At 41.5% G+C, this 13,653-nt stretch overlaps 1 protein-coding gene across 6 annotated transcripts in view; it reads left to right on the plus strand.

Annotated features, from left to right (window-relative positions):
- Window positions 1–591: 591 nt before the first annotated feature.
- LOC103747178 (zinc finger protein 197) overlaps window positions 592–13,653 on the plus strand; it is a 28,662-nt gene continuing 15,600 nt past the window's right edge. For 2 of the 6 annotated variants that reach the window (XR_003846491.1, XM_017802299.2), the window contains exons 1-5: window positions 609–691; window positions 4,946–5,411; window positions 7,225–7,381; window positions 7,699–7,790; window positions 8,048–8,174. Coding sequence is in view for 5 of the 6 variants with exons in the window: in XM_017802299.2 (XP_017657788.1) it covers window positions 5,022–5,411; window positions 7,225–7,381; window positions 7,699–7,790; window positions 8,048–8,174 (766 nt within the window). In the remaining variant the exon portion in view is untranslated. Of the gene's footprint in view, window positions 692–3,326; window positions 5,412–7,224; window positions 7,382–7,534; window positions 7,563–7,698; window positions 7,791–8,047; window positions 8,175–13,653 lie in introns of those variants that run through there. The other 4 variants (XM_029554291.1, XM_017802300.2, XM_029554292.1 and 1 more) reach the window with 4 other exon arrangements.

Consider the following 13,653-nt stretch of genomic DNA (forward strand, 5'->3'; position numbering starts at 1 on the left):
TACCTAAGTCTAACCTCAGAATCCTGAGTGATTTGCTTCAGTGAGGATAAAAGCTTATGTAAATGGAAGGATCTCTTGCCTTGGATTTCAAAACCTTGCTAGTTTACTAGGAAGGGAAATTTAGTAAAATAGTTAAGCTAACTTAGTTAACTAATCCTTAGTTTCATTATTATTATGACAGTATTACCTATCTCAAAGGATTCATGTAAGGAATAATGTTAGCCATGTGAAAGATTTGTTAACAACTTAAGTTTATTTTCTAGTTTTTCCTGGTATTCTAGATGTTCTGATTTGAAATTTAGCTTAAGTATTCTGCAGGTGCCAGTTACATGCAGGTGAAAGGTTTGTATGTAGATGCAGAAAGTGCAGCTGGGTAAGTTTTGATACTAGCAACGACGTCTTTCGAGGGCCAGTTATAATATTAAGCTGTTCCCAGGCTAGAAACAGCTCTGTCCTCCCAGAGACCAATTCTGACTTTCCTAGCACCCACCCAAGAGTCCTAGCAAAGACAACGAGCCATAGAGATGCAGCTTCCTAGAGAGTCGGGGCGGTGGGGGGGGGTGAGCAACCGGAAGTCAGTGTACCAGGGCTCGGCCATGGCCATGATTCCGAGGCCTCGGCTGCAACCGCATCCGTTTCCGGTGTCATCTCCCGGCAGCCAGGCGTGGAGGCTGCAGACCTGACATCGTGGGTGAGCCAGGTTGGGCGCGGGTGGGCGCGTAGGGACGGTGTTAGGAGTGGTCGCTGGAACTTCAGCTGGACTAGAAGCGGACCCAGGAGGGGACAGCACCTCCGAGGCTGTGTGACAGAAAATGTAGGGTTGCTGCCCTGAGAACAGTTGCCTTGTGAAGTGTGGTGGCGCTAGCCCGCCATCCCTGCGCTGGGTGTGCTGAGGCGGGAGGGTCATGAGTTCGAAACCAGTGAAAGGCCGCATAGAAGAACGCGACCTGGAGCGAGCTGCGTCTTGTGTTTCACTGTTGGAGTTAGATTCCTTGAATTCATAATTTGCTCCCATGCAGTAACCACCTGAATGCTCATGTGGGAATCACTTTGCTCGTGTACATTTAGCTTTCTACTTCATACTCCTTTTCTGAGAAGCAAGCAAAATTTATAATTTTTTTTTAATCTGCAAATTATGAAACTGAGTCCGGGAGGCAGTGGCAGTGAGATAGCTCAACTGTAAAAGCACCTCTTGCATAAGCCTGATGCCCTGATTTCGAATCCTGAAACCTACGTAAAGGTAGAAAGAACTGGCTCCACAAAATTGTCCTCTGATTTCCACATATGTGCAATGGCACGTGTGCACCCAAACTCTCAAACAGAGCCCTGCACACACACAATAACAAATCTTTGATGGTATGAAGCTAATCACTTGTAGAAATTTAGAAATTTAAATCATTTCTCAAAATTCCGTTCTGTCACCTCCAGATGGATTATCAAGATGCCAGGTGCTTGTTTTATTCATACTACTACTTTATTTAGAACATAATCATTCACTTACACTACTGGAAAAGCTGAGCTGATCCTCCTGATACCAGACCTTTCCACTCCATCATTCTCCCTTAATGTGCTTATCAACATTACACTTTCTTCATGTTCTGAGTGGGAAAGGTCTTTCTATTCAATGCCAAATCCCAGAAGTCATAAAAGAAAAGATTGACTAGATGGCACAAATCCTGATAACCACAAGTCACAGATAGATAACAAATGGGCTAGGCATGGTGGCACACCTTTAATCCCAGCTCTCTGGAGGCAGATGTAGGCAGATCATGGTGTGTTCAAAGACCAATTTGGTCTACACAGTGAGTTCCAGGCTGGCCAGGACCACACAGTAAGAACCGTTCTGAAAAACAACAAAACAGAAACTGGGAAAGATGTACAGCTCCCATTATCATCAAAAGATTGATTTTGCCTTTGATGCAAGGAGCATATACAAGTTAATAAGACCCAGCACTCCAACAGACATATGAATGATTTTATATGAATAGTTAACAGAATCACTTGTAATGTACCAATTCATTTATGATCCAAGTTAAAACTTAGATAGAGCCGGCTGTGGTGGTGCACGCCTTTAATCCCAGCAGAGGCAGAGGCAGGTGATCTCTGAGTTTGAGGCCAGCCTGGTCTCCATAGCGAATCCAGGCCAGCTGGGGAATACAGGGAGACCCTGTCTCAAAAAGACCGGGGGAAAAAAAAAACAAAAAACAAAAAAAACAACTTAAAGATCCAGGCTTTGACAACTGTATGAGTGAGAGAAAATAAGAACCCCACAGTTGTTGCTGATGGGGACGTACATAATATATTGGTATAATCATCTGTGTCTACCCTTTTGTTTGGAGGCCAGAGGTCAGCATCAGGAGTGCTCAGTTGCTTTCCTATTTTATGTCACAGTGTTCTCATTGGACCTGGAGTTTACTATTTTGGCTAGGCTGGCTGGCCAGCAAGCCCCAGGGATCTTATCTTCCTGTCTCTACCTCATGGTCACTGGAATTATACAGTGTGAGTCCCAGGGATCAAACAAATTTTCAGGCTTGGCAACAAGCGCCATCTCACTGGCCCTGCATGTGCCTTTTGAGACAGTAGTTCTGGTTCAACTGATTTTCCCTACGTTTGCCTCCACACATACCAGTTGGTACATGCCCATGGTTATTCATGGTAGTATTGTAGATAATTAGAGTGAAACCTGACTAAATGTCACATTAGTGCTGGAGTGCATACAGAATTATGGTGCATCCATAAAAACAGGGAAGGGCTGTAGAACATCCAATTGGGAAAGGAAGGCACAGTCCCTGGTGGTCTACCACACATGAAAAAAGGAAATAATATGTACACATTTGTATACACAGAAATATCTGGAAAAGGGGCTGGAGAAACGACTCAGTGGTTAAGAGCACTTGCTGCTCCGCCAGAGGACCTGAGTTTGCTTCTCAGCACCCATGTCAGGCAGCTCACAAGCACCTGTAACTCAAACTCTAGAGGATCCAACACTTTCTTCTGGCCTCCACAGGCACTCACACTCACACTTATGTGTCATACACAGAAAGACACACAAATATACACATAAATAAAAATCTTTAAAATGATCCTTATTGTTTAAAAAGCTGGAAAGGTACGTAGATGCTAACGGGGAAAGGGAAATTGTACAGTATGTGCTTTGCAATTTTAAATCTTAAACCAAGTGAATGTCTTACCTGTTTTTCAAAATAGCAGGCGGAGTACAATTGAAGGCTTTTTTTTTTTTTTTTTTTTTTTGTCTTTTTGAGACAGGGTCTCCTTGTAGCCCCAGCTGTCCTGGAATTCACTATGTAGACCAGGCTAGCCTCGAACTCACAAAGATCCACCTGCCTCTGCCTCCCAAATGCTGGGATTAAAGGCGTGCGCTACCACGCCCGGCATAATCAAAGGCTTTTTAGTGGTTGCTTATCACTCACAGGACATGACCCTTTCCATATTCTGCTTCATAAGAGCCTTTTGAATTCTGACTGGCTATATTCCTATGAGCTTGCCTCTAGAATTTACTTTTCTAGTTTGCAAAACTTACCCCTCCCCCTGCTTTTTGAGTAGTACTGGGCATTGAACCCAGGACCTCAGCCATACTAGGCAAGCACCACAAAGCCCATTTCTAACAGCAGTGTGTGCCATCACTCCCTTCCTTTGAAAATACAATTTCTTCCTGGAATGGCCTTCCTGACATTCTTTGAGCTTTGTATTTTTCTCTAAGCCTAGTACAAAGTTACCGTTCATGAATCCTGTCTGTGTATATATTCTCCTATTAGATGTATCCACAAATTATATTTGTCTTCTATTTAAATTTCTGCCTCCCCTGCTTGGTTATAAACAAGCTCTTTAAGAATCTATCTGTATAAAATTGATGATGATCTCGTATATCACTGATGTCACTGTTATACCTTCAAGGTTTTAAGATATTTGTACCCTTTGGCCCAGCAGTTTTTCTTCTAGAAATGTATCCTGGAGAAATAAGCAGAGATATAACCAAAAGTTTATCAACAAAGACAGTCATTGTGGCCTAATTTATAATAGAGAATTAGAAATAATATCTAGTAAACAGGGAACTATTTGAGTTTGACAAACTGGTGAATGAAAAAAAGACAGGGGTGGGGCACATAATCCAGAACAATAACAATGAGTACTTTCTGATTTGTGTGTGTTTACCAATTTCCTGTTTTGTTACTAAAAATTAAATGCTATTTCTAAAGATCAGGTGATTTCTGGAGAGCAAGAAGCCTAAATTCTTATAGTGAAACCTTATTCAAAGTTATCCAAATATTGTGATTAATAGAATTAATTTTCATAGAAAAGTAGAGCCAGCACATCAACACATTTTAATTCAGCTTTGAGTATTAGGGTTTTCCTGCCATGTGTTTCAGGATTAAGCTCTGCTGAATACAGGAAAGAGTACCAGTCACAGAAGGTTAGTAACATTTGAGTCCACATATCAGGCGCTGTTTAAAAATTTGAATGAGAGCTCGGGAGCATAGTTCAGTGGAAACACATATGCCAACATGCGTCGTAAGATCCTGGGTTTGATCTCAGCACCACAAAATAAAACCTTGAACTGTAGTTAGACATCAAATTCTCACATAAGGTGTGAACTGCTATAATATATTACAGGTTAAGAAACTATGCTTAAAGTGAGGTAACCTGTTCAGGCTACTGAAGTGTCCAGGAGATTTACTGTTAAAAGTGATGGGTACAGAGTTTATTATAACTAATTAGAAGAAATCTTGTGAATGAAGACCAAAGCCATTCCATGTGTTTGGTTTCAGACATATCTGTGAACTCAGGGCAAGAGACTTTTGTCAGAGGAAGTACTCTATGGAGCTAGAGCCTTGCATTCTGGAAGATTCTGTTTATTACTGGAGCTGACTAGGCTCTAGCAATCTTGGCTGTTGCTCTAGATTGACTTTAACAATGCTTTCTTGAGGTCTTACAGATGGTGTTCTTGATACCCTAAGTTCAAAGTAAGAGGCGTGGAAAGGAGCCTTTCTTAAAAGACAAAAATGACAAGAGAAAACTGGGCCCACAATGCTCTGAGACAAGAGGGCCTTGTGAAAGGAAAGGATGATATGTGGAAATGGGGAACCAGCTTCCAGGGGAGCAGCTCCTCTGTTTGGGAAACCTCCCACCTGCATTTTAGACAGTTACGTTACCATGAGACATCGGGACCCCACGAAGCTCTGAGCCGGCTCAGGGAACTCTGTAGACGATGGCTGAGGCCAGAAGCACGTACTAAGGCTCAGATCCTGGAGCTGCTGGTGCTGGAGCAGTTCCTAAGCATCCTGCCTGGTGAGCTCCGGACCTGGGTGCAGCTGCATCATCCTGGAAGTGGCGAGGAGGCTGTGGCCCTGGTAGAGGAGCTGCAGAAAGATCTCGATGGACCAACATCAAAAGTGAGTGAGGCTAGGGGTGGCAGTGGAGGGAAGGAGAGAATTGAAGTTGGGTTGGTCAGTGATCCTGTGATTTTCATCAGTAGTGGCACACTAGCAACTGAATAATTAAAGCAGGTTTTGTGAGCTATTCAGAACATAGAATGTATGTACAGAAAAATGGATTTATAGTTAAGGTCTTTGAGCCCAACTGAGAATCAGCACAGGAGCATTGATTCCACTCTGTCCTCAAGGATGAGACTTGCTAATGCTGAGATTGGTTCAATGCCTTGAAGAAGCGTTTATAAGTGTTCCTTTAAGCTGAAGCTTGTCTGTTGTTTGTATAAGTCTGACTGGAATAGTGATGTAATCCTAGGGTATGAAAGGGTTAGTGTGGAATAACAGGAGTGTTACTGTCAGGCCAAGTGTGGTGGCTCACACGTAGTATAATCCCAGCACCAGGATTCCAAAGCAGGAAGATCACCCACCATAAGTGTTAGGCAAGCCTGGAGGTACTTAGGGAGATCCTGTCTGAAAAAGGAAAAACAGAACAAAGATTTCCAGATCAACAAGACCTCCCCTGTGTAGTCTCACTTTGTAGGACAAGTGGTTTGGTTCAGATATGTGCTTCTGGTGAGACTATATCTTTGATGTTGCCTCCCATGTTTGTGAGATTTTTTTTTTTTAAAAAGATTATTTATGTGTGTGTGTGTCTTGTGTGAATGTATGTGCGTGCGCGCGTGTGTGTGTGTGTTTGTGTGTGTACACATGCCTGTGGAAGCCTGAGAGAGCATCAGATCCCCTTGAACTGGAGTTACAGGAGGTTGTGAGTCACTCAGTGTGGGTACTGGAAACAAACTTGGGTCCTCTGGAAGATTAGGAAGTGTTCTTAACTCCAGCCCTGTGAGATTTTTCTTTAAATCGGTGCATATTCATAATGCAGAATGTTTCATTATGACATTCTCCTGCATGTATATTATGTGTTTTGATCTAACATTTCTTTTCCCTGAATCTGTAGCCAACAAGAAATTCTCATGTGAAGAAGTGTCAACCATAACCAGATTTGGCAGTGGTATCAGACATCAAGGATGGGCTTGCTTATTTCATTCGTAAAGATACTGATTTTTTTTTTTTTTTTTTTTTTTTTTTTTTTTTTTTTTGTCTTTTTGAGACAAGGTCTCCCTGTAGCCGCAGCTGGCCCGGATTCACTAATGGAGACCAAGCTGGCCTTGAACTCACAGAGATCAGCCCGCCTCTGCCTCCCAAGTGCTGGGACTAAAGGCATGCGCCACCATGCCTGGCTAAAGATAAAGAATTTTAGAGCTATATATCTAATTATAAAAATTGTTAATCTGAGCTTTTGTTGTTGTTACTGTTTGAAACAGAGTCTCATGGTTAACCTTAGCTGGCCTGGAATTTGCTGTGCAGACTAGGCTGGCCTCAAACATAGAGATCTGCCTGCTTCTGCCTCTCAAGTACTGGGATTAAAGACCATTATATATTAAATAAATAGAAGAGATATAATTGAATCCATGTCTGATCTAAACCTTGGTCTGAAGCTAAGTCCATGTTCTTAGTTACTGCTTGCTACTTCCTTGCCCTCCTTAACCCACATGCAGGTCTGGTTTCTGTTGCCACCGCTCTGACAGTCTTCCTCTGGAGAAGTCACCATCTCCCTTATCAGTGCCATGCTTCTTTGCTGTTTCGAAGGTCCTTACTTGAGGAGGGTCTCTCCGATCTCACAGCCAGATGTGGGTAGAAAGAGGGACATAGTAGTTAGGAGAGGCCATTTTCCGAAAGTACAAGAACCAGCTTATTTTATTTTGCTTGGTCCCAGGTTCCAGTCCTTGTCCAAGACCCAGATGCTCTGCAGGATGGGGTGAGTGCTCAAGGAACAGGACTTCCTGGTCCACCTCCGAGCAGCCACTCATCAGCTCAAATTCACCGGAGTCCTCTTACTGATCTGGCATTCAGCCTCCAGGATCCTGCACAAGGTGCTTCTCCAGGACCTTTCCCCTGCTTCCAGGGAGTGGCTTCTGCCTAGACAGGAGTCCCTTGCAATGCCAGTCTCCTGCTCTTCCCTCTGTTGTCTGTCTTGTCTCTACCTGAATTCCTCTGACCCTACATATCCCTTTGTGTTGTTCCAGCTCTGCATAGAGACGTCACTCAGAAAAGGTCTGTGAGTCTTGTTATAGCCCTCATTGCCTGGGCCTGGAAGTTTTGGATAGTTCTGAGTTGCTAGTTTATAGCAGATGCTAGATTGGGCAGTAGGCAAGAGCAGCAGCAGTCTCACATGCAGCTTCTTCCTCAGATTCTCCTGTCCCTGAAGCTTCTGCCCTTTCCCAGGAGGAGAACCCAAGAAATCAGTTAATGGCTCTTATGCTCCTAACAGCCCAGCCCCAGGTGAGCTCTGCATCTTCTTCTCTTCCTGTTTGTCCTTCCTAACTGCTGCTGAAGTGCCCTCTCCTCCAGTGCTGGGGTTTCCTGTTAGCTCCCATGCTATACGAAGGTCCATGCTGTGAATTCAGCCTTCGCATGGGGTCTCCATTATGTCTCCCCAGTACCCATTGCCCATCCCATGGCCTCACATGAAATGAGAGGAAACTTTCTGCAGGGGAGCTCGTGGGCCTGGGTGATCTCATACGTGGCTGTTATTCCAGGAGTTGGTCATGTTTGAGGAGGTGTCTGTTTGCTTCACTTCAGAGGAATGGGCATGTCTGGGCCCAATCCAGAGGGCCTTGTACTGGGATGTGATGCTGGAGAATTACGGGAATGTCACCTCCTTAGGTAAGGACTCTTTCTCTCATAATTTTTTTGGGGGAAAGTCTTTTGAGACAGGATCTCCCTTTAGCTCCAGCTGGCTTGGAACTCACTATGTAGACCAGGCTGGCCTTGACTCAAAGAGCTCCACCTGCCTCTCTGCCTCCCAAGTGACTATAAAGGTGTGCACCAACATGCCCTACCTCTCCCATAATTCTTAGCTGTAGTTTATCAGCCTTCTCGATTTTTAAAATAAATTAAGAATTTTTTATTATTATAAAGGTAGTTTTCACTTACTTTGGAAAGCACAGAATGTTAGAAGGAAACCCACCTTAACTCTGCTACTCCACCACCTATGGATAACTACTGTCAACATTTTGATTTATTCTCTTCTTTTTTAAAATATATGTGGGATTTTTGTTGTTGCTGTTGTTCAAATATATGCCAGTGTATGAAGTTTACTCATGTTCTCCCCACTCGTGATACAAATATTTTGAAAGTGTTAACTGTATTGGCTCCTACTTTGTACAGCAAGTTAGTAATTTCCTTATTTTTTACGTTAATTAATTAATTAATTTATTTATTTATTTATTTTAGAGACCTCAAACTTGCTGTGTAGATGAGGCTGGCCTTGGAACTCCTCTTCCTCCAGTATCTGCCTCCCAAATGCTGGGATTATAGGCATGTGCCACCATGCCCATAGTAAAAAAAAAAAAATCTTTTTTTTTTTTTTTTTTTTTTTTTTTTTTGAGGCTGGGCCTGGAGAGATGGCTCAGTGGTTAAGAACATTGTTCTTGCAAAAGACCCGGTTCAAATCCCAGCACCCATCTAAATGCTGGGACTAAAGGTATGTGCCACCACTCCTGGCTCAGCAAAAAAATCTTTAAAAAAAAAATTACTGCGTTTGTTATTTATCGGGGCGGGAGGCACTTGTGTGCTTGTCGTGATGCACATGTGGAGATCGGACCTGGCAGCATAAATCTTTACTGCTGAGGCATCTCTTCAGCCCCCACTCCCCTTTAAATCTTTAAATTTAGTACTCTTATTTTCCTTATCATCTTTGTGGTATTTTTCCAAATAATGTAATTTTTTTCTATTTTTGTTGCTTCAGTTTGACATTAAAGCTTCAGTCCATGTTGATATTTATCAGTTTATCTTGGTACAGAGTAATTCAGGAATGTGTGCTTTACCCACATGGCTTTCAGGAGTTTCAGTGCTATCCTTTAACACTGAGCTCTTTTACTTACTGAGCTATCTTTTTTAAAAGACTTTCAAACTATACTTTATGCATCAGTTGTCTGATTTGATGAAAAACACCTACCATGAATCCTTCTCATGTGCTATGCACCAAAATAAATTTCAGATAAATCTTAAGAGTAAAATAAGGGGGCTGGAGAGATGGCTCAGTGGTTCAGAGCTCTGGATGCTGTTTGAGAGGATCTAGGTTCAGTTCCCAGCACCCACATGGGGGCTAAGAACTCTCTGTAGCTCCAGTTCCAGGTAATCCAATGCCTCCTTCTGGCCTCCACAGGTTTTGCACAACATAGGTACACTTACGTATATGTAGGCAAAACACTCATACACATAAAATAAAAATAAATAAATATAAATAAATAAAAGAGTAAGTAAAATAAGAATAAAATGGTTTGGGGAGGTATATCCTAGTGATCTAGTGTGTACCTAGCATGCATGAATCTTGTTCAGTCTCTTAAAATGGAAAAGTTGAAGAAGCAAGAAGGTAAAGTATCAAAGCATAGTCTAGGAGCTGGGCATGGTGGTACACGCCTTCAATCTCAGTACTTGGGGAGGCAGAGGCAGGCAGATCTTTGTGAGTTTGAGGCCAGCCTGGTCTACACACTGAGTTCCAGGCCAGCCAGGGCTATATTGTAAGCCCCTTTCTCAAAAAACAAACCAAACCAAATGAAACAAAAATAGTAATCTAGGGGATGGTGAGATGGTGCAGTGCTTAAGAGCACTGGCTGTTCCTGCAAAGGACCTGGGCTTGGTGCTCAGCACCCACATGGTGGTTAGCAACTGTGTAATGTGTGACTCCAGTTCCAATGCCCTCTTCTGGCCTTCATGGGTGTTGTGCACATGTGATACACCTACATACATGTAGGCAAAACATTCATACAGAGAGAATAAATAAATCTGTTAAAAAAAGTATAGTAGCTGACAGTTGGTCACAACTAGATTCCACAAGACAAAGTACTAAGCACTTAACACTTGGGCTAGATAGAAAATAGGACAATTTTGTGTATTTAATTTCTGGGCATTAATAAACTCATATAAAAGCAAACTTCCAGATAGCTTGCTCACACTGTTCTAATATGTATTACAATTGTACTTGTTTACTTAAGAGCTTGGACTTGAATTTGAAGGAAAATATTAAAGAGATGCATGTATCCCATATCAGCCTTAGCCTCTGCCTTATAATTCATCATGACCAGTGCTGTAGTAAAAGTGTGTACAAAGCGATATAGGAACTCTAGGAGCCTGGGTTGGTAGGCTGGAACAGTCAAAGCAGGTATATGGCATTTATAGCAGTATTAGGATATAATTCATGTACAATAAAATTCACCACTTCAAATGAATAGTGCAGAGGGCTTGGGAGGTGGCTCAGTGGTAAGAGAACACTGCTGAGCAAGCGTGAATACCTGCGTTCAAATTCTTATCAGCTATGGAAAAAGCATGTTCACGACTTTAATCCCATTTCTTTTAAGTGCACTTCTTATTTTTTGCATTATATTATTTAAGTTTTCTTAATTTATTTTTAGATTGTTCTGTGCCAGTGTAGTATATAAAAATAACACTGTTGTGAATTGAGCTTGTATCCTGCAACCTTGTTGAACTTAATTAGTTCTAATAGATTTTTAGTGGATTTTCTATATACAATACTTTGTTCTACAAATAGAAACATGTTTGCTGCATTCTTTCCTATCTAGATGCCTTTTATTTCTTCCCCTTGCTTAACTGCCAAGCAAGAGCTCACAGTGTATGTTGAATAGAACTAATGATATTAAGCAGTCTTTTCTTCTTTTTACCTTTTTTAAGATTTATTTTTATTTTATTTTTTATTTTTCAATTTATTTTATTATTTTATTTATGTGTGTGTGTATGCCAAATGTGGATGTCTGCAGAGTCCAGAAGAGAGGGTGTTCGATCCCTTGGAACTGGAGTTAAGAGGTGTGTGTGTGAGCTGCCTGATGTGATGTCTGGAAACTAAACTTGGGTTCTCTGGAAGGAACAATAAGTGCTCTTAACACTGAGCCATCTCTCCAGCTCCAAGCAGTGTTTTCTTCATCTTGCTCTTAGGAAGAATATACTAAGTCTTTCACCATATAATGTGGCACTAGTTTTAGGTTTTAAAAAGGATTTCCTTTTAGTTAGCATACAAAATAATGAGTATTATGGACATTTTCATACTTGTATGTCGTCATACATTGCCCTTCATTTCCCTCTCGTTCCCATTGCCTTATGATTCCTTCCTTTCCTCTCCATATAGAGACCCTCTTTGGGTTTGTTTTCCATGTCCTGTGTCAGGTTGAGGCGATTTCCTTCTATCCTTATGATTTATAAAAAATAAAAACAAAAAAACTGTTTTGGACGTCTGTTGAGATGGTCTATGTGGATCTCCCTCATTCTGTTGAAATGGTATCGTGCTTTAATTGATTTTCATGTGAAACCAACATTGTTTTCCTCTGATAAATCTCAGTTGATCCTGGTGTGATTCTTTTTATTTGCTGGATTCAGTTAGCTAGTATTTTACTGGGGAGTTGTACATCTGTATTCCTAATATATTTTCATTTGTATTCTTCCCCACCCCTTCTTTGTTTTTGTTTTGGAGCCAGGATTTCTTTAGCCTAGGCTTGGTATGTAGCAGAGGATAGCCTTGAACTCCTGATCCTCCTGCCTCTATCTCATAAGTACTAGGATTACAGGTATGTATCACCATACCTGGCTTTGTGATTTTCTTTTAATACTGTGGCTTTGGTGTTACAATCAGGGTGATACTGGCCTTGTAGACTGAGTTAGAAAATGTTTCCACTTCTTTTTGTTTCAAAAGTTTATTTTTTAAAATAATACTAATTCTTAACTGGTTTTGGTAGCATTTACCAGTGAAGCAATTTGGACCTGGGCTTTTCCTTGTGAATAATTCAAAATTTTAACCTGTTCCCTTTCCTTACTTCTAATGTCTCATAAGATTTTTCTATTTCTTCTTGAATCAGTTTAGTAGTTTGTGGCTTTCTAGGATTTTTCACATTTCATCTAAGTTGTCTAATTTGTTGCCACAAAATCTTTCTTAGTATTAGTATGCATGTGGAAGTTAGAGAACAACTTTCTGGACAGTCTATAGCTCAGACTATTATTTATTGGCTGTTTTACAGTATGCCCATTCTCATAAACTTAGGGAAATTTATAATGAAACAAAATAGCTACCCTTGTTATATTCAAAGAAGTTAATGTTGCTATCAAATCAAGTTTCCAAGGCATTTTCATAAAAAATTACTTCACATTTAAAACTGTTTAAGAATGTGGGTTGGGGAGATAACTCAGTCAGTAAAGTGCTTGCTATGTAAGTATAAGAACATGAGTTGGGATCCCTAGCTGTAAAAAGCTGGGCATGTTGGCATGTGCCTACAATTCTAGTGCTGGAAAAACAGAACTAGAAGGTTGTCTGGAGCTGGCTGACTAGCTAGCCTTGCCAAATTAGTAAACTCCAGGTCCAGTGAGAGATGCTCTCTCAGAAAATTAGGTGGAGAATGATTGCCGAAAACTCCAATGTAGACCTCTGGCCACCATACACACTCATACACAGGTGCTTAGAAATGTCTCAGAAAGTTGTGTATTGCCCATTTACAAGATCCTGTCAGTGTAGCATTCAGCTTTGTACCTCCTTTTCATAAAATTTTCTGTTTTTATGTGCATGTGAAAGTATATCCTTCTAGAAGTCAGAGATGTAGCCCATTGATAGAACACTTGCCTAGCATGTGAAAGGCCCTGGATTCTATCCCTAGCACTATAAAACTAAATGAGTACATACTACATGTGTCCTTGTAGCATGTTGTTTGTTTGTTTTGGTCTTTTGAAACAGGGTCTCCCTGTAGCCTTAGCCAGCCTGGAGCTCACTATGTAGACCAGGCTGGCTTCAATCTCACAGCAGTCTGCTTGCCTCTGCCTCCTATATGCCAGGATTAAACATGTGTACCGCCATGCCCAGCCCCTGTAGCATGTTTTAAAGCCATTTAAATGATCTTGTTCTCAAGCTAAGTGTTGTAGCACACACCTGTAACATTTGTACTTGAGAGACTAAAACAGAACTCTGAATTCAAGGCCATACTAGGCTACATAGCAAGGAGAGAGAGGGAAGAAGCATGGTGACGCTACTCCATAGTCCCAGTGCTCTGGAGGCAGACAGAGGAAGGGAAGTTGTGAGTTTGAGGCCAATCTGGGTTAGATAGTTCAGAGCTATCTGAGCTGCATAGTAAGTCCCTTTCTCAAAGGA

This window comes from Nannospalax galili, unplaced genomic scaffold (assembly GCF_000622305.1).
Source record: "Nannospalax galili isolate Female #2095 unplaced genomic scaffold, S.galili_v1.0 scaffold443, whole genome shotgun sequence".
In the NCBI taxonomy this organism is placed as follows: Eukaryota; Metazoa; Chordata; class Mammalia; order Rodentia; family Spalacidae; genus Nannospalax; species Nannospalax galili.